The sequence below is a fragment of the Nothoprocta perdicaria genome, unplaced genomic scaffold (assembly GCF_003342845.1).
Source record: "Nothoprocta perdicaria isolate Ctin4 unplaced genomic scaffold, notPer1 scaffold_30, whole genome shotgun sequence".
Taxonomy (NCBI): domain Eukaryota; kingdom Metazoa; phylum Chordata; class Aves; order Tinamiformes; family Tinamidae; genus Nothoprocta; species Nothoprocta perdicaria.
In genome coordinates, this window is record NW_020455533.1 from 4,760,256 (window position 1) to 4,781,913 (window position 21,658).

A 21,658-nucleotide genomic window follows, 5' to 3' on the forward strand; every position below is an offset into this window, starting at 1 on the left:
TGTCTTATGAACTCCTTCAATTTTTATAACTATTTTTGTTCTTTCTTCTGTTATTCTTTCTTCTTTTATTCCTTCTTCATTCCTGCTTCTGGGATGCTGCTGAATATTGATGTTAGAGCAAGGACTGTAGAGGGGAGAAGGAATGTGCAAGAATTGTCATCTCTTGTGTTAATGTGCTTTTCTAGGCAGGTGTTTGGTTCTGGGTGGCTGGCAGTGCTGCTGAGAGTGGGGAAACATCCGTCCCAGAGTAGTAACACAAAAGATCTGCTTGTCTTCCAGGGCAGCTCGTGTGTCTCAGCTTGTGTAAATGGTTTCCAAGACTTCTCTGTTTTGCTTCTGCGTTGGTAACGCAGTGCGGATTCCAAAAATGAACGGACCCGATGGTTCTCTGGCAGAGATGTTGAGGGCTGCACAATATGGCAAAATTCACATGTCGGCAGCTAGCRGTGGTGCTGGGAAGTAGATAGGACAAATCTTCAGAAGTAACAGTGGCAAAATACTGATTGGGCTTTGGGAACTGCAGAACTGCTGTGATCTCTTGTGTGTTCCCGTTAGCAGAAGGGCTTGTGTCGCTGCACGTCCTGTGAGCACCGGCGGGATAGCCCCGGGGAGCCCTCCCAGGGTGGGATGTCCTCCTCTGCTCTATTTTAATGTGGAGGACTGTGTTTGAGGAAGATCTTGCTGTCTGAAAGCTGAAGGAGGAGAGTGACCTGCAAAAAGCATGGTTCTGAAATAAAATAAAGCTGACGCTCATGTAATGGGGTGAGACTGTCAAGCCCTTTTTGCTCCTAGAGAGCGCTCGTGTGTAAGGCCACTTCGTAGGTAGGTCAGCTGCAAATGGCTGCATGGGAAACGCGCCGTTCTCAGGGTAGATTTCCTCTTAGGAATACAAATCTTGGCATATCTGTGACTTTCTGGGGTTACTTTAGAGAAGATACTCATGCTTTAGTCTTCCATGTGTTCAACAGTGTATTTTTTGTTATTATGGCAGGATAGTGGAATATATTTGGAAATAGCATTGTTGGGCTTTTGAAATTTCCCACTGACCTGCTCTGAAAAAGAGCAGAATTGTGTCTCATGCAGGAGAGTGTAAATGAAGAGCAACCCTGTTCACGTGGGATTTCAAAGCTGGCCCCTCTTTCTCTCTGAACAGACGTTTTTACAGCAATATGGCCCGTTTAATAGCTTGTAACGCTGCTAGAAGCCCACTTAAAAGTCATTAAAATGTGCATTTCCTTGTGGCTGGTGAGGAGCTCGGTGCCGCTCATTTTGCTTTTTAGTACTTAAAATTAAGTACTAAAATTAAGTAAAATTAAGTAAAATTAAGACTGAAATAAAAATCTTTGCTTTCAGCCCAGCATAGTACAGTAGTCAAAACCTAAATATCTGTAGCCTTTCTGTCCTTCCCGATTTGGAAAGTTCTTTCTGGTTTTCCTTGTGAGAAAACCTACAATATATTGTGCATGAAAAGGAGGGAAAATATGAGAATTAAACAGACACACACATTTCCTTTTAATTTTGAGCTATAGAAACAAAAAATTGTCAAAATTTATCTTATTGAGGGAGAGAGGTCAAAGTAGCTTTTTTTTTTTTTTAAAAAAGCTACAAAGTAGCTTTAGAATTATCTTTTTAACCAGCACTCGCACTATATAATAATAATAACGATAGCTGCCCTCCTATGTGGCCCTGCTATATTTACTTTTATGGCCCATTAAGTTTTATGGCTCCTGTGACACTATCTGCATCATTCCCGATAGCATCTGACCGCGAGGAATGATTTGTGGCAGGCTGCACAAGCAGCCCTGTCTTGTGTTTATAAACACTGTCGATGCTTAATTCTGCTAACAGATGTGCTCCTTATTGATTTTTAAATTAAGAATATTGCATATGCAGGACTTGGCAAGGAGGCCCAGGCCTCCGGAGCAGCTTTGCGAATGCGGTGGAAGATGAATAAAAAGGAAGGGCAGGGATGAGCTGGAGCCCCCGACCGCGCTCAGCACGCGCAGGAAGGCCCTTAAAAATAGGCTCTTTATGTCACACTTGTTACTATTACACATAACACAAAGATGTAGCTCTGTAGCTATGAGGAGAATGTTTTTGCAAAAAAAAAAAATCCTTAAAAAGATGAAAAAAAAGCCTGGTGATGAGCAAAATACTACTTAAATATCCCTTGGTGACACTCATTATTTGAGTAGTGTTGGGAATTCTGGTGTTACAGCCAGCACAGGAGTTGCAAAACGCAGACAATGTAAAAATTACCCTCTATGACCACTAGACAGGAGGAGGAGTTAAAGGCAGAGCCCCGTGATGTGGTAATCCTGCCTTGCTGGGCTTCCTCAGAAAGGCTCCCTATAGATAAAGGGAATTTACTGTGGAGCAAAAATATTTGGTTTCGGTGAGCAGAGTTTTACGAGCTAATAAAGAAGTGCTGCAGGGCAAGGTTAACAAACGAGGGGTACCGTGAGGAGCCCCGGGCCGCCCGCCCGCATGGGCGCTCCTGGCTGGGATATTGTTTTTGCGAGCCATAAACCATGTTTCCTAAATGCTGTTATAAAACCATCATCCCAAGTGTGAATGTGTCATAGCTGAGGCCTGCCCTTAATGTGATGAAGGAAAATTGTTTTCTCCTCCTTTGGAAAATATATGAGAAATCTGTCATGGTTGGAGAAAAAAAATTAGGGAAAAATCCTAGGGACAGAGTTTGATTCTTTATTTTTTGCCTGTGTCCTCCCGATCGCRGAGAGGCTCCCAGGGGAAGGGCTGCTGTATGGTTGAGTTGCCTTTGAAGCTTGGCACAGGCACTGCTTTGTTTACTGCAACTTTTCATTTCTAGTTATTTCCTTCTAAACGCTCCTCTTTCCATCGTGGAAGAGGTTGAAAGCATCTTTTTAAGCCATAATCTTCCATTATAGCCTCAAAAATAAAACACAGATGGTGATGAAGAGCTGAGCAGAAACCTCAGTGATACTGAGGACACAGAGGCTTTTTCTGTCTTTTTGTTTTTTTGAATGAGCTTGGATTAGGTGCCCCTCTTAGAGGAGCATAATTTTACCCTTTTAAATTTGGGACATAAATCAGCGCCTATAGGTGCAAAGAATGTTTGCATTTGAGGCCATGGGCTTGGCACAAGGCTCCCCTTGGCCTCAACATCTCACTTAGATCCCTCCACCATTACAGTGAATGTTCTGTTACACCTGATCGGTGAACTTAAAAGAGCTTCAGAATTACTTAGATATTTTTCCTTGAAAAACAGGCGTGGACCTTTTATGCTGAGCTTTGCATAGCAGCATCTCATGAGTTAGCCTAAATTAAAAAATGRTTTTTCTGCTATTGCTTTTCACAGGTCTCCTTTTCACGCTATAACATAATCTTTCTCTAACCTCTCGCATTTGACTTACCCTACTCTTCCATATGTCTAATCAGAGCATCGTTCCTCCCTCAGGAAACTCTTTGGCATCTTTTTTCTTTAGTTGTTCCCTGGGTTCCTGGAAGATCTTTTTGCTTCAGCTTTGCTTTGGTTTTCCCTGCTGCTTTCGTGGCTCCTGGCACTGCTGACCTTCCTTCTTGGTTGGGCTTTTTGCTGGGGCCTCACGATTGTCCTGCACACGGGAGCGTGTGGCACCTCGTGGCCCTGCTGGCAGGGACGCCCGAGCCCGGCTCGGGTGCGGAGCCACTCGGATGCCTCGGCCTGGGCGGATCCGCAGCGGCCGCTGGGGGCATCTGCCACCGTTGTCTCAGGGTGTCCAGGAGCACCRCGTTCCACCTGTAGCACCTGCAGCGGGATCCCGGGCAGGACTTCATGCAGAAACTGAGTGGGAGCTGACATCAGAAAATGCAGGGGCAATTTGGAGATTCCTGTTTGCTGTTTTGGTGTTTTAGCTAAGTTGTTTGAGACTGTTTTTCTCGTTGATACCTTTGAGACTGTTTTTCTCGTTGATACCTTTATATGTAAGAAGTCAGGCTGGGTTGGAGTTTCAGTGCCTCTTCTGCAGTTTCTTGTTGGCAGTGCAAGAGTTGAAAAAGCTGCATTTTAGAAAAACGTAATCACGCAGGAAGCGCCCTCTCAATAGCACGTTCTCCTGTAACAAATCCCTCGGCCTTATTTCCCTGTGACATGTGTGGAAACCATCTAAACCCACAAATCACTAATACGTAATTCAGGATTCACCATCAGGAAGGTATAGAATTTAGGGCTAATGGTTGTGCTTGATTACACCCAAGAGGAGAGAAATGTTTGCTGGCCAGCGAGGACGGTGTTAGGGAGGGCTCAATTAGGAGCTAGTGTTTTAACAGGAGTATAGGGAGCCTGTGAAGCTGTGATGTTGGTATCATGCACAGTCAAACTGGAGGAGAATTTAAAAAAATATGGCATGAACACGAAAGCCTCTTTCAAAATCTGTGTGATCATTGAATTCATATGGAACGAGGCATAGAAAGAAAATAAAAGGATTTTTTTTTTTTTTCTGGAGGGAATGCAACAAATGTAGAGACCAGCTGGGCTTTCTGTGAGACTGTTGAAGTTTCATCGCTAAGCGGGACAAGCTGGGGATAACGATGAGGATTATGAAATATTTAATACCATTGCTAAGGGGAAAACCTCAAAACTATGTTGAAAGGATAAATATGGGGTTGGAGGGAAGTTATTAGTGAAGCCCTGAAGGATTGGTTTAGGATGAGATTTTATTTAATTTCTACATTAACTGGTTCTCCAAGGAGAAGGAATTTCCTAGTTAAACTGTTGGCAAGACAGAGCGGGGAGGAGATGTGGTGGACTCTGCAGAATGAGGWGGATGGGGTTAAATGGAGCTGTTCAGAGTGTGAATCAAGAGAGTTTAGGTGTAATAAGAATTATTTTCTGTCAGATGAAGGAGATGGGAAGAAAACCAGGGCACTTGCTTTTGTGGCTCAGAGGAGACCTATGGACATCAGTGTAGTGCTGTCATGAAAAAGAAAATATGCCAATAAATTGCAGAACTTGTGCACAGGAGAGGAGTCAAGAGGACGGTGTGGCTTGAAGCTGGGGAACTGCTTGGGTTCGTTGGGTTGCTTATCTGCAGTGGGGGAGCATCGGGGCAGAGCAGAGGGTCATGGCTGCAGATAGGATGAGCCTGAGGTAGGGAGGAGGAATGAGCATTTATGAGCTCTGCTCTTCTGTGGTTCCTCAGCCTGCTGCTCTCGTTGGGTTGGACCCATCTGATAGCTCCAGAAGGAGAGGAGCTGCAGCTGAACGTCATCAGACCCAGGTTTCAGAAGAGGCACTACAGCTCACTTTGGGATTTCTTTCTTTTCTTCCTTTTGAACCTTTCCATAAAGTGTAAAATCCCATGAGAGTCAGTGACTTGCTCAGAGAAACACAAGAGGTCGGGCAGATGGGTCCCAGCCGCAACGTGACCGTTACCAGTGCTCAGTCCAGACTTGGAATAGTGTCAGAAATTCTGATGATTTCAGAGAAATTTGGTCAGAAGCAGCAGCTTCAGAGAAGAAAAATGTGGATGGGTAAGGGTATCTTAAGGATTTGTCTGTAAATTCACAAATCCCCTGCCCTACCCCTCCAACCTCCTCAAAAAAAAAAAAACAAACACCCTACAAAAAAACAAAAATAAAGGCAGAGGAAGCCCAGGACGTTGCAGCACTGACCTGTGGATTTGTTTGTGCGCCCCCTCTATCTCTGTGTAATCTGAAAGCCAGGAACCAGGATGTAGTAGTTGCTAGAAAAAAAATGCATTGGTGGAATCAAAAAGGAAGAGGAGGTTTTGGGCTCCATACAGCTGTGTAAAAASTCCTCAGGCTTGGTTTTCATGAGAGGCCAATTGCCCATCAGCCACTAACTGGTATTGCCAAATGGAGCAATTGGACAGTGTCCTGCTAGAAGACAGAGATTGCTCTTGACTGCGGGTGTGCGATTGGCCAATGGAACACAAAGCTGTTAGAGATTTTCTTTGCAGACGTTTTATTTTCATGAGCTTTTGCCAAAAGAACAGCGGAACAAAGAGCAGAGTTAAATTTAGTACTTATCAACCTGATCAAAAACATCTATATGCAAGCAAATCCCATCCGGCTTCAGATGCAGTGTGCCCTGTAACGGCCAGAGCTGCCCCAAAGGATGATCTTGCAGAAAAGACTTGAGGCTGTTGTGGCAGAAGGCAGAGGTGGTGCCAGTGCCAGGGAATTCRGAAGAGCCCTGCGGGTACTAGAGAAGATCTTTTCTAAAGGCAGCAGACTAGGGCTATCACTGTTTTGTTCATAAATAAGTCTTTTAAAAACATACTATGGCTGTCCAGGCATTAAAATGATCTTCAGAGAGCACTAGAAACAGTCTTTGCTAGCCTCAAATCAATTAAAAAWACCGCCAAGCAATTTGTAAAGGTGCTGTTAAGCTGCAGAATAGCAGTGATACTGGTGTCGGTGACTGAAGGCTGTCATGAGACTAACAGGTTAATAATGTTTTGTTTTCTTATGAAAATGACCCTGTGCAAGTTCAGGATGGGTCCCAAACCCCAAGGGGATCTCACAGGGCTGAACTTCCCAACCCGAGGCTGGCCACGGTATGGGGTCCTGCTCCCTCCTGCTCCCTCCTGCTCCCTCCTGCTCCCNTCCTGCTCCCTCCTGCTCCCTCCTGCTCCCTCCTGCTCCCAGCTCCTTGCAGCCCCCTTTGAGCAGATCTTATTTAGGAGAACTAAGCTCTTCCACCTGTGCACAGCAACCTCTGTTATCTTGTCACCTTTCCCTTTGAAGGCTCCCATCTGCATCTCATCCCCAGGAAAAGGATGATCCTGGGGTTCCTGCTCCTTTCATTTCTGTCTTCTGCAGCACCAGACCTTTCAACAGAAGTTTTCTCATTCGTTCTGTGTCAGTTAACGCTTTAAGATAGTTCTTAAAGTAACTTCAGGCAGCCTTTATCTTTTATATCTTTATGATAGGGGTTATGTATCGGTTGTGACAGGGAATTATTTTCACGAGTCTTTCTCAACGTATTATCTCGAAGGCAGATTTTATTCATTAAGCCTCTTTCGGACGCAGAACTGATCCGAATATGAAGGATTTCACAACCAAGTAAACAAAGGCAAGTTTGTGGTCTCGAGTCCCCGACGTGTTCTCCCTGTGAGGCTGGGAAGCGCTGGCTTCACGTTCTTGTCATTGCTGTGGCTTTTAATTCCCATTGCTTGCAGGCTCCTTGGAGAAGGCCGCTCGAGTGTGGAAGATGCCATAAATTTCTCAGCACTTAAACTCGGGGAGTGTGAATCATTTCTTTCTTGGAATAACTTTAATGGCAGAACCCAACCTGATGAGGAAAACGTGGAAAACCTTTTCTTCAATTTTCTTTTTCCTGTTTAAATGCTTTTTTTTTTTTTTCAGACTATTTTTACCATGAAAGCATGAGTACTTTGAAAAACCTAAGAAAGTTTTAGAGTACTAACACTTGTGGAATTGCAGACTGCTGCAAAGATGTGTTTTGCTATGACTTTTTTTTAAGGGACAGAAAAGATCTAACCAAAGAGAAAATAGAGAGATTTGTATGTAGAATAGTTTGCCTTAGATTTTAAACATTTTCTGCAACTTCTGGAAGGCTATAAATTGCTTGGATTTCCTTCTGAAGAGACATAACATCATTTCTAATATATTTTACAGCAATATCAGATGTCAAAAGCATAAGAGACCTTATATCTTGTAGAGGGAATGCCAGAAGTACAGCAATGTGCTCGTTAATTCCTTGCTTTTACAAGAAACAGTGGATTATGTTCATTGAACCCTACAGAGTTACTATGTCATGCTTTGGACCACTTATCTCGGTTTCAAAACTCACTACAAGAGAAGAACAGAACCGGTTTAGTGAAGATTGATTTAGTTACTCCCATCCCTAAAAGAAGTATTGGCATCTTTGTTGTTTTAGGACTCAGATTCATGGTTTTTGAGATCTAGGCCGTGCCTTAATGTCATATATTCTATTGAGTGCTGAATGGAAAATCAAAACTACTACTTGTCACATCCTGCCTCTTTACCYGGGACAACTGCTGAAAAAAACTCCTGTCACAATTGGCACAAAGGATCAGAGCCCCAAATAGAGCTAATGGAAAATTTAAGACTATTCCAGGCTGTTTTTCTAATTTTCCCARTTTGTCACATTGTCTTGCTGTAGGAGCTGAGCCAGTCAAAAACATGCAAAACMAAGTCAGAAATGAAGACGTCAGAAACGTGCAAAATGTGAGATCACCCAACATGCAGTCAGTGCTCTCACAGAGGGAGGGTTTGCATTAATCTGACTTCTTTGTGTAGCTGGAGATGACCTTTCCTTCCTGTTCCCACTTCATGGTGTTTCAAATGGAGCCATCAATGAGTTATCTTAAACCTGGCCTAATCATTCTGGAATTGTAGCGTTATAATGGATAATTATGTTGTTGGTTAAATTTGCATTCATTTTACCAGGTGGAATTCATTCTAACAAGTGGCAGGATTTGGAGACAAAATCYTTCATTTTTTAAAATTTGAAATGGTAAAATCTGTAATTCAGTTTAGATGATTCTTTGCATTCCACCCCAAAAATCTCTGAGCTTCTTTGGCATTTCTAATTTTGGCGAATTGACAGTTAATACAGGGAAGTTGTTGATCCAAATGCCAGTTCTCTTTCAATGCAGTTTTAGAAGCAATCTCCCTCGGTGCCCAGCACCACAGTTTAACTCCCCAGGATGATCCAGTGCTGCCAACACACAGCAGGGAGAAAGCAGCTGGAGATTATCCAGTGCCAGGCGGGTCTGTACCAAGGATGTGATTGTGGTTATGGTCATTCCTGCTGCTCCGGCCATTCCTAGCGCTAAGGTTGGGAGATGCTCTGTTACAGGAATTAGACAAAATAGAGCAAAAATTGTGCTTGATTTACAGATTTTCAATGAACTTCTACCACATCTTCAGTTGGAAAACCTTGTTTTTATCTATTTGAGGATATAGCCTTCAAAATCATCTGTAAAGGAGTTTATTGTGAAGTAGGAAACATTATCTTTGAAGCAAACCAACACATTTACCAGGCCAAACTCCTGCYATTGCAGCCTCTTTGACTTCTGAGGTGCTCTAGTTGTTTATTTTCCCTCCAGCTTGTTAGCAATTAGTCTGTAGTGATCTACGCATCCTTATCTCGTCTCTTCTATCTTCTTGGCTTAGGGGAAATAATTTCTGCATTATGTCAGGGCTGAGAGCCCAAAAGTGTGAAATCTGAGCCTGATTCTGCTGCTTGGTGACCCATAGGAACCAGCTGGCCACCGTGCTCTAGTTCCTAGCCCCCAGGATAGGTAAATGGTGGTCTCATCAGGAGGGGCTGCATGTAGAAAGGATTCTGCATTTAAAAAATGGATTTTWAAAGAATACCAAAGCTTTTAATAGTCCCTTTAATGCCCTACCTTTTATTGAAATGAAATAAAATTAGGTTATCTGGAGTTTACAATAACTGTGAATTTCAGATTAACTGTGAAATCTTTCTGTTTGAAATCAGTGTATCCCACTTCCTTGGAAAGATACTCTATTCCATTATTCATTACAAGGGCCTTAAAATTATACTCCAGTGACAAAGCCTTTATTTATTTTTAGACAATTGGCATCCACTTCTGGCTGACCTAGAATGTTTCTTTGATGACAATGTCTGTGATCCAGCTGGGTTTGCTGAATGGTTGAATAAACAAAGACAGATAGTGAAATGTGGGAAAGAAAAGGCTATTTTTATTATATTAGAGACTGTGTCCAGCAAACTACAGGCCTGATTCTAAATGTCATAACTTTAACAATACACTTCAGTTAAGTGCCCTTGTGGTCTCCATGATATTTCTGGAATTTTATCATGATTGGATTTCAAGGTTATGAGAAGGCTAAGAGCAAGAAGTTCACCGTGAAGGTGATTCGCAAGGAAAGGCCAAGGCAGCCAGCCTGGCCTCGTGCACGTTTTTGCAGGATATAAATCAGGTTGGGAGCGTGGAAGTGAGAGGACAAGGCTAAGCTTGTTGCTCTCTGCCTTACCGTGGCTTCCTTGTTGTTTTATTTCTCTCCTTTATATTAAAAGCCCTGCGAGGTGCATGTTATAACATGCAGCAGGGCTCTGCTCAGCCGCACACCTAGGCACACCTTGAGATTATTAGAAAACAGGATCGAGCAGCATGAAATAAAACTGCTTTTTCCTAGAGGCACGTGCTCGGCCCCAAGTGTGTAACGGGGCAATTTAAGAATCCTTTAGAAACACATCCCCTGCCCATAGATCAGCCCTTCAGATGTTTTGCCTTTGTGGAGCTTATGGAGTTTGTTTGGAGTACTTTTGGAGCGCTGCAGCAATTTGTTAGATTGTTTTAAACAGCTTTGCATTATGTATGAATTGARTTTGCTTTGAGCTATATAAATCTTTTTAGCCCTTAAGACTTAAAAAAGAGGACCCTAAATTAGGCTTGTAAATCCCTAGTAACGTTGCGAAAGAGATTGGTCTGTTTGCCTGCATGCTAAGAGCCAATCTGTTGAACATTTGTATGTTCAAAATGACATTTGCTTACAACACAAGACATATATTTATATAGTTTAATCTTGGCCTGATAGCTGGTGAAAAGGATGTAAAAGCAGGAAAGAGAGAAGTTGGGAAGGATATTTCTTCAGTCTTGGAAAACCTGCCTCAGTTTTATGAGAAGAGGAGGCTGGAAAAGCATGTGGAAGCTGGATAGAGGTCTGGATTATGTGTTATAGTTTAAAGGAACTTTATTGGGCAAGTGATGCCTTGCCCTTTATGGTGCTGGGGTGTAAAGTGGGGAGTCCCAATCTTCCAAAAATGAGTTTGATGGATCCAAGTAAGAGTGCAGATTGGATTGGGAGAAATGTCTTCTGCAAATAATAGAATATTTGGAAAAATGGTATTTCAGAAAGCATCAAATTGATTTTTTTTAATTCCAATCAAGTCTATCAATTGTAGAAAAAGGAAAATAGAATTTGCTTAAAACATAGTTTATCTTTTCGTTGTGAAAATTTTCACTGTGAGAGAGCATTTTCTTCAAAGGTMTTATAAAAAGAGGGACGTGTGAGAAATCAAATAACATGCTTCATTTTATGTCAAAGTGAATTCTTAATTTTTGAAGCAAAAGTTTATTGTTCAGCTGTAATGACATGGAGTGCTGTCTGGGAATGTGGAGCCTTAGGGAGGAGAAGTCAAATAGGAGCTACTGGTAAGAGATATCTCTAGGAAACATTATTCAACATTGAGTAAAACATATTTCAGGTTTCAAAAAAGAAGAGCCTTAAAATAGTTACAAGTCACTAGGAGGCTTTTGCCCCCTCTTAAGGGGGCAAAAATTGGCCATYGTTCAAATTTCACTGTAGATTTAGGGCAAATTTCCCCATTACAGGAGCCTTCCGACCAAGTGGTAAAACARCATTCTTGTGTGTATTCAAATTCATTTTGACAATGCAAATAGTAGCTCATAACTAAAAAGAGTGCCCCAATACTCTTGTGTAAAGTATAGGTCACAAAAACCCTTAAAATCTCTCATGTAGCTGCTGGCACAGAAGGAAACCCAGCAAACTCCCTAATTCTGCAGGGTGCAGTAGCAGTTCGGGCCAGTGAAACCCATTAATTGCCAGTGTAAAGACTATGGCATAACTTAAAGCTCCAGCATGAATATTGTGAAAATATTTTTACAGCGAAAATACTTTGTTTCACAAATTTTTTAGTGCACGTTGAATGCCAGAACAAGAAGTCATTTTTTCGTATGTGTAAAATAACCAGATGTGCTGTAGCTTTTAGCTACAGCTGCTRTCCCATCAACAGAGGGGTTATTTCCACCACATGAAACAATTAGGGTACCCGACAAACGCCCTGCAGAAATCTTCTACAATCATAATAATCATGTTTGTCTTGGACTAGGAGCTTCAAAGGATTTATTTAGAATCCTTTCTGTTTATCTGTTTCCAGAATGTGAAAAATGGCCTTTCACATATAATATGCTAAGCTTGATGACTTTAGTGTAATTTTCCATGCTTCATACTTTCTGCCATAATAAGTAGAATGTAATAAGGATAAATTATATATATTTATAAGACTGTTTTTGTCTTTTATTAGGTTCTTATGATTTAGAATTTAATAACCCTGCCAAGCTTCAGTCACAGCTCTTCTCCTTAACATCAGAATGATTGTTCTGTGCTTTACAGTTGAAAAACGAAACTCAGGCTTTAGGACTTGTCTTGTTGACTGCAAAACCCTCGCCCGTATCGATGCCAAGGAAAGCATCCGGTGACATAGACCAAACAGAGCAAGCAAAACCTACACATCCCAATCAGGGTTAGGAAGTTCAGACGATCCAAGCTTGTTCCAGCTCCCATCCCAGTACTCCGAGTTGTTGACCAGACTCCGAGCAGCGTCKGGTCCATAATGGACTTGGTTGCATGCCAGGTTCAGCAGGTTATACTTCTGGAAAAGGGTCTTTAAGTAATCTTGGGCATTTAGAAGAGTTGGGTTTTTGTTGTTGAGTGTATCCTCAGTTGCTTTTCAAGAGGAAAGCATAGGTCCACCCCAAGTCATGTACGTTGGTACCAGTTACGCTTTCAGTGTCATCTACCATTCACGCCGAGGTCTTGGGTCTACCTTGGATTTTAGTAGCAATTGCAAATAATAAGCTAGGTTCCACAACATGTGAGAACATGTTGGACCTGTTTAGCCTGAAGAAGAGAAGGTTGAGAGGGGATCTGATCAGTGTGTATAAATATCTGAAGGGTGAATGTAGGGAKGAAGGGGCCAAACTCTTCTCAGTGGTGGCCAGTGACAGGACAAGAAGCAATGGGGTAAGTTGAACCCCAGGCAGCTCCATCTCCATGTGAGGAAGAACAACTTCCCTGTGAGGGTGACAGAGCCTTGGGACAGGCTGCCCAAGAGTCTCCTTCTCTTTAAATCTTCCCAACCTACCTGAATGCGACCGGATGTCCCGTGTTCTGGGTGTCCCTGCTGGAGCAAGGGGTTGGACTAGGTGATCTGTAGGGGTCCCTTCCAACCTCAACCGTCCTGTGATTCTGTGATTTACCAGCCAGGAGCCCTCCACATGTGCAGCTCTAGGGCTGCCAGGGTGGTTTACGACCTAGAAGGCCTTTTGGGTGCCTCCTGTTGGCAAGGCTCTGTGTGCTTTGGAGCCTAAGCAAGCAACGTGATGAAAAGTCATTTAGTGACTTTCTAAGTTAATCCCTTAATTAGGGGAGGCTTTTCTGTCAGCTGTTAGAATGCACGAGAGCAGAAAGCAGCATCTGTAAAGCTCAGCCAGCCCAACGTGTGCCACCGTGCACGGAAAACTGGGGTAGAGATGCTCTTTTCTTGAGAGCCCAAGAGTTTGTGTCCACCAGAGCGGCCAGTCGTGGTGGCAGCGCCTGCACCYTCCACCCTGAGCTGGAGGGGGTTCCTTGGCCATGTGTTGGGCAGCCCCTTGGAGACCCATCAGGTGTGCATATTCAGCTGTCTGTTCCCTGCTCTTTGCTGCAGAACCTGGGGGAAAAAAGGCTTCTTATATTAGAATGTTAATAATTAATTTCATTGGAAAAATATCCGGCATTACCTGCCTAAATAAAGAAAGGGCAGACTTGTTAAGGTCCTTGCAGTGCTACCAAAACTGCCTTTCTATAAAGCTTTAACACGTTCCTGCCAAAGGAAAGAAAGGATTGCATGGTTTTTTTTTTCCAGGAAGAAATTCTAGAATACACCTGCAATAATGTTTATCAAATATTTTTCCRTTCCCTTATGTAACTTATTCCCTGGACAACGTTTCTCATTGATAATACGCATTTTTCTTACTCCGAAGAATGCTCTAAAAGCTGTCCAGAACACAATGCATTAAGGGAGGTGCTACGAAAATATCCTATTGAATGTGCTTTATGGTGCTCTTTTACTATTTATTAATATATTGCATAAAATCCTTTAAACCTATATGGGTGGAGGTTGGATTTTCATGTATTACTGAGATATATATATATATATGGGTTTACATAAAAATACTGTCTAATTTACTACCACTGGTTTTACTGATATAGCTAGGCTAAAGGAAAAAAGTTGTTCTTGATGTGAAACAGATGTGTTAAAAGAAAATCAGATTTCTTTTTTTTTATTATATTCTGCGTTTCTTTTAGACCTTACTAATACTGATAGAGAGGAGGAAATAGCTTTTCATTAGCTGACGTGATAATTTTATCTGATACTGCCCTTTGTAGAAGATGATATTTGCATGTTTTCAAAAACAATTATATGGCTATTTTTGAAATAAAAAAAAAAGACATAAAGGATATGGAAAGAATAAGATGATGGTAGTTGTTTATTAAGTTTACTGCAGATGGAAAAATTCTAGTTTTAATCTCTTCTAGGTAGAGTGTTATTATAAAAAAACCTTTCCTCCTATACCTGTCAGGTAGAGCGCTATTAAAATGAGAGTTATGCCAAAAATACGAGTATATAATGTATTTATTTTCTTTGTCTGGGCTGTGTTTCCAGCTGTGTCTGCTTTATCTCATTGACAATGTTTAAGTCCGTTCAGGAAAGTATTAAGGAATATATATTTGGAAGGAAGATGCTGAATATTTGAGCTAGCAGATAGCGAGTTACCAGGAAGCGAGTGCTCACGTTTCAGTAGGAATGTCAGGGCGTGAGGAATTCTTCCTGACGCTTCTTTTAGATTCTGCATCATACCATGAGACAGTGAAGAGCGGGAAATTGGTAAGAATTTCCATACTTTTTGTGCTATATAATAACTGTCTTTTATGGGAAGGTAGCGGACAACTCGCTCCACCAGGTTTTTGTTGAGGGTGCAGCAAATTCTTCTGTTAGGCTTTAAAAAAAAGGAAATAAAAAAATCCCAAAGTCTCAATATTGACCAAGATTGAGAAAAATAGAGCTTTTAGTTCCCTTTGCCTACACTGCACGTGAATAGGCAGTGTTTGATAGGATCAGTCTCTGTCTTGTCGCACACAACTTTCAGCTGCAGCAGTTACACGGTGTGTGTGGTCTCGACTTTTAAGTTTTATTAAGAATATTCCACGCTTTTTTCCTTCTCTGAACCGTGTTTTGCTCTTGTCTTTGTCCTCAGCTCACCCTGCTCTGCTCAGGTGTCACAGCCAGCGGCTCGAGCGCTGTTTGCACAGCAGGGCGCCGCGGCTTAATGCCGGCATCCAGGAGCCCAAAGCTGAGCTTAAGGACTTAAATCTGCAYCTCTCAGCTCTGCGCGATGCTGCTTAATCTGCAGCATCTGGATCCAATGTCACTGCATGGATATGCACTACAAGTGCCAAAATAATTGACAATTTTACATTTGAAAGTTAATTAAAATGCTTTAAAAAAAAAAAAAAAAGAAAAAGAAAACAAAGCTGGGAAGCATCTTAATTTTTTCCCCGCTTTTCTCTATGAGTTTTTAGGTTTCTAGGAATTTCTACTGCTTTTCTCTGGGTCACCTTCTGTAATTTCTTTTTTGTTTTATTCTTAAGGTAACACTATTGAAACACTATTTTAAATAATGACTTTAACTTGTCTTCTGTGCCTTTCCCATGTTTTTAGCTTAACGCTGCCACCTCTGTCTATCCGCATTTCTTTTTTTCTCAATGTTTGTAGATTATTTTTAAGTCCACTTAATATGTACAAAAAGTTTGGATTCTGCATAATTTCTTCTAACTGATGTTAGTTGTAGTGACTCGAATGTGACCTGTTGCTTTGGGTTCTCTTGCATACATTTCTGCTGCAGGTTTCCATGTGCTCATCAGGCTGTTCTGTCACCTCATCCCTTTCTGATCAAACACAGGACACAGGTTCCCAGACTTGCACATTTTACTGTCAACATATCAACCTCTTTGAATGGAAGATTTAATCAAAAAAAAAAAGCCCATCAATTAAAATCCCACAGTATTTTTCATTAGATGAGGACTTCATGCGGAGACCATGGCTAAGATTGACCCTTTCACTACTGTGCTGACTAGCTGCCRTTCTCTACAGAAGTAATATCCTTTGCAATTATTAAGGCACAGCTGAAGAGAAAAGCCTGTAAACATAGTGTATAATTCAAATACAACTATTGTGGTGAGCTACTTATATTGTGGTGAGCACTTTTTTGCCAGTAAATATGAGAACAGATGAAGCTAGTACTGTTTTGCCCCCTTACTGCTTGTTTACACATGTGGTCTGCTGTTATTAACTTGTATATACATTTCCTATTTCTGGCCTTTCACTTTTTTGGGGGAGAAAAATCACTCAAAATTCTCCAGAGGAGTTAAATTCATTTTGTAAAATCACTTGAGGCGGATWGGATACATCTGCTTCCATAGTGCAGCATTTCTACAGATATATTAAACATTCTTAAACAAGTAACACATCAACTGCAGGACCCAGGGGGTGAAAMCGAGACACCCAGGGCCTCCTGAATTTGGGTAGGGACATTTGGTACCCCTTGATTTGCGAAATCAAGCAGAAATCAGCAGAAATCCGACAGAAAATGAACCCAAACTGTCTTGTTTTTGTGCCCGGGTTTTCAGACCCCATTAATGTCTGCACTGATTTGGAGGTCCTTTGATACAGATGTATTTAGAAGGGCAAAATAACAGTAGCAGGGTGCTAAAGGATTTTTTTGGCATGGTGTGACTGTCTGGTCCACTGAATTGACAATTTAAAACTTGGCAATAAATGAAAAGATGAGCTTTGGAGCATGMCCAAAGCCACTGGGTTCAGGCTTTGAAGAAGCTCAAGTCCATGGATCTTCTCAAAGGTACTTGGTTTAAAAAAAAAAGGTTACATGGGARCTATAGAGATTTTAATACATCCAAGACATGATTTTTTCATTTTCTGTTTTTACATTTTTTATTTTTTTGCCTATAGGCTTGTATAGTGTTTTCTCTGTTTTCAATTTATATCTTTTTTATGCAAAAAATCTCATATATAAGGCTTTTCTCTGTGAAACCACTTGCCAAACAAATCCCTGTTACTGTTATCCAAGAGAAAAAACATTTTTGCAGGGAGACATCTCCATATATATTTTCAGACAAGTCCCCAATAGCTGGCCAACAATAGCAGTGGCATCTTTCAACTTTAACCTTGTGTTCTTTAACATTTGCTTACCAAAAAGAAAGGGAAATTTTAATGACTTTAATCTTTTCATGAAGGGATTCTTTTGAAAACCCAGTTGGGAAGAGGCTGGGAGAAATGGGAACATTTAACTTGTTAGTTTGTAGGCGTTATTTTTAATAGCAAAGGTGCCTTTTTGTGTTGCAGTTTCCAGAAGTATTCCACAATCAGGAATAGCTGGTCACATAAAGCAAAATAATGCTAACATAATGGCACGCTCTGTAAYGTCCCTTCCAATGAAAATGTTCCTATCAGGCAAAAATGTAGGCTAAAGCAGAACCAGAAATCCTGGAGAGCCTAGGTAACTCAGGGAATTAATCCCTTATGGGRAACCCATCCCTATCAGAATCAGGAGAAAATAAAATTTAAGCCCTACAGAGTCACGAAAGCGGGTTTGGTGTTTATTAGTTCCAAGAAACACTCTAGTAGAGGCTCGGAAAACAAGCGCACATCAGTCGCCAGTCTGGCAGAGGTGAAGGGCGGCCAAAAGAGGCCGGGGCCCGAGCGAGCCGGACAAACACCCTCCGGCCTCCGCGGGCTGTCCCGCGTGCAGCGAATTTCCCTTATCATATTTCAYCGTCAGATCCCTTCAAAATTTAAAATTATGCTGTTCTCTCTCCCTTAGAAAAATTATTAGCCACTCGATGGGAAGTTTCTCTTGGAAACGAGAGCGAGGTGCAAAGCGAAGGGTGATGTGGCCGCGAGAGGCGAGCGCTGCGGCCCGGCCTCTGCACCCYGGCTCCGAAGGCTTCGCTCGCCTTTTCCCCCAGCAGAACCAAATTCTTTACGACGTCACTGTCAAAGTCAATGCAGAACTTGCTCCTGTTTTTTTTTGCCTTGTATCTGACTCTATAAGCAAGGGGTTTGATGTGCCTGCCTAGGCTGGTGCCTTGGAAATCATAGTAGGGTTTCTTCCAATTGCCGTCCGACTTAATGTATTTACATGAAACCAAAATTTATTTAAATGATATTTTTTTCTTTTGAAGTTTTTCATACAGGGATTTCTTGGTGCCGTTAGCTACAAGTACTTGGAACGAGAAGCAAAGCCCAGGAATATCCGAGAAAATAACTCTTAATCGGGGACAGCCATCAGCTTCCTTGGAGAAGCGGAAAGCTTAAACATTTAACGACTCTATTTGTTAATTAATTTTCCGTAGTTTCTCAAACTGTTGAAAATGTGTAGACATGCCTGATAGATCTGTTGGAATACGCACTGCAGGAGGCTGCTAGCGAGCAAGGCTTATTTTAAATGTTGTTTTGGCAGCATTTCAAGAGGGGCTGTAAGTTGATAAATGGAAAACGTGAGTAGCGTTCACAAAGTGTACTTATATCTTACACTCATTCGCGAGACATAAAGTGCTCCTGGCTTTCTCTGCTCTTAACACTTAAAAGGATGTATTAGGCTTTAAACGCTCGTAAATAGAGGTCGGGGAGCTGTATGTTAATGTTGTGTTATTGCACGTTGTCAAATAAGGAGCAATTTCTGCACTTGTGCCGTGATTTATGGAGCAGCGGGCTGGTTGCTTGTGGTTTCGTGGCTGCAGAGGACCTGGCCCATCTCAGCAGTCAATTAAAGAGGGTCTCATCAAGACTGTAAGTGTTCTTGTGAACATTAATTAGATGCCGGAGTGCTGCTGAGGAAAAAGGAGGCTCCCCTGGAAAACACATTTCCTAGGTCATTTTTACGAGTCTCCTTTGCTGTCTGGGAAGACTGAACAAGAACGAGAGTGTGCAGTGGAGGCCGTGGGTTTAACGAAGGCTGCTGTTGATGAAGGCAGCTCGTTGCATCCACAGACCCCACACTAAGTACTGAACAAAGCTCAGGAGCGAGAAGTCCAGAGCAGCCACGGCTGAGTGTTGTGCAAATGTGTGTTTGAGGTGTGAACACATTAATGTGTTTTAAAAGAATAARCCGAGAATTGCAGATTCGTGTAGGATGGTAACTGATAGTGCTGCTGAGCTCGTCTTTCAGAGGGAGCCTTATCTAAACCTACCAAAGGGGAATGTTCGGTGCGTTGTTTTAAACCATGGTAAAACCCTGGGTGGACACTGCTTTACAGAACTCAAGTGGATCAAATTCATATCTTAATACTTTTTTTGAGTCTAATTAGAGTGCATTTAGTGAAAGTCATTTGAAATATGAATGAGCGTCTGGTGAGGGATTTGATGTGATTTAGCTCATTCACTTGGACCTTTCTAATTCTTTTATCTCCTGAGATAGACAGGCATCAAGTGTTTACTTTTCCGTAAGCAGGCCAGGCTTCTCTATAGGATAAGAGGTCTATTATTATATGAGTGCATGTGCACATGCACAGCATGAGTATATGTGTGTGTGTGTGTGTGTGTGTGTATATATATATAAAAAATTATCTGTGGCTGTAGCTTTGCTAACCATATCACTTCAAGACAGGGAATGTGGAAGCAAAGAGCAGAGGTAGCAAAGCAGAATATATCGTTATATTCCAGCAAAAGTTGTTGTGGGCTTGGACGGGATACAAATCCCTGTGTTTGCCTTCGCTGCAGAGGCTGCATGATGTTACCACAGTTTCGGGGAGGGCAGCCTGGCTTTGCCCAGCTTCTCGCAGGGGTCCCAGCTCATGTGTCCTCTTACTCATGTTCTCCGTTCAACTTAATTTGGGAGTAAACAAATCTGTGAAGCTGGGCTATTTGTGCTCTCCATGCTTTTGCTTCATGCTATTGCATTTCAAGCCAGTGGGAATTCTGGCATTGATTTGACAGGACCTGGACCAGACCTTGATGTTKTCGGCTCCAGCTACAAAAATCTCATTATTTTAATTCATCGGTGCTTTCTCCTTTTGTAGCCTCAGTAGTTGCTAGCAGCTGAGTCCAGCATTTGGTTGCAGTTTGTCCCTSTGCGTCAATGTCAGCTCAAGGTTGCCTTTTATGAAGATAGATATTCCTGTGTTGTGTTTCATTGAAACTTTTACCGTACTTCAGCATGAATCTTAATTTCCAGGCGCTTGGAAGCGGATTACCTTTTTAGTTTTCCTCTGCAGTTGACAAAATCCTGCAGCATTAACACTCCTGGCTGCGTTTTTCCCCGTCTTATCAGCTTCAAGGGTAAGCGTTCCCAAATCGTATGTGAAAACTCTCCTGCAGTCCCTTGTATTTCCTCTCAGGATTCCGAGTCCAGAAATGAAATATGTGTGAAGTGCCCCYTGGGTTTTGGGAGGAGGTAGAAACTGGTTCAAATTGGCAAAATGTGCATGTCTGACAACATGAGGATTTGAAAAAAAAAAATTCTTTTTTTTTTTTTTTAAACAGAAATTAAGAGCATATTGAACTATTTTTCCTAATTGGCCAAGCTAGTGAAATATGTGCATATATGCATATATATACATATGCCATATACAAAAAAAAAAAAAAAAGGAATATTGGAAATATTTTCACCCTATGACAAATATAACCATTTGTTACTAATTTTTCATAGGTTGAAGCTATGCTAAACAGTACTCCCGGGGCTGGGAGAGTCAAGGGAAAGGGGAGAGGAGATGGTTTTATTGTCACGAAAAGAGCATCTTTGGATTTCTGCCTTCTATTTGCTCTTCTTGTAAGTCACCTATAAAAAGGAAAATAATGTCAAAGAGATRAAATCACTGAATTAAGCATGAGATAAACCCCTTTTGTTCTTGCAAAGTTTTTTACACACACAATGCTGTAAAACACAAGAACTGGGTGTTGGCTGGAACAAATGCTTTATATAAGCCTTGATATACTTGCTCTCGGGGAGATGAGGTGGAAAAAATAGGATGGAGACTCTGGCAAACTGCAGGAAAAGGAGAGAAAAGAGRAAACCAAACAGGGCAGGTGCTGTGAGGAAGGTGGGAAGGATAAGGGTCAGGCTTTAGGCTTCAGCCTATGCTGAATTAAGCAAAAATTAAACAAACAAAATTGATCTTTTGCTTTTGAGAGCATGGAGTCTTCCTATGGACTTCTTAAGTACACCAAAGTGAGAAGATGCACTTTTTAAGGAACTTTTTAGAAGGAACCTTTTGAAAACATCACTGTGTGCCAACACTAACGTAATATGTAATACTCCAGGAATATAATGGGTACAAGGAAGAGCCTCTCAAATACTAGAGAAACTTCTGTCGTAGATATATACATAGGCATTAGCCTTATATGTATGTATGCATTAACTTTGGGTTATTCTGCTTACAGAAACTTTGAGTTGGTTTGTTTTAATCTCGAGATTCATCTGTTTTCAGCAGAAAGCAGAATTTACTTTCCATCAGAGCACATGCTTCTTGCAAAACCTTCCTCATTAACAGAACAGCAAATCACSGCTGAGATGCAGCGTAAGGAAAATAATACTGCCAATATAAAGTCAGAACTATTTTATTGTGATGAGATATGATTTAAAGCCACAGGATATGAATTAATGCCGTAATTGCAGTATATCTTGCTAATGACATTTGTTGTTCCTGCGTCTTTTGATTTTTAGCAATCCTCAGGAAATAACCTGGAGGGGTTGGTCACAGATCCCCTGTGTTCTGTTCACTCCTTTTGTTAGCGTTTCAGAAATGCGTATGTTAATGAAGATGATGTCTT

General features: G+C 41.6%; 1 protein-coding gene across 1 annotated transcript in view; it reads left to right on the forward strand.

Moving 5' to 3' along the window:
- BANP (BTG3 associated nuclear protein) overlaps positions 1–21,658 on the forward strand; it is a 127,218-nt gene that overhangs the window by 82,828 nt on the left and 22,732 nt on the right. Inside the window, exons 13-14 of the mRNA XM_026042395.1 lie at positions 13,214–13,231; positions 21,589–21,602. Of these exons, the coding sequence (XP_025898180.1) occupies positions 13,214–13,231; positions 21,589–21,602 (32 nt within the window). The remainder of the gene's footprint in view (positions 1–13,213; positions 13,232–21,588; positions 21,603–21,658) is intronic.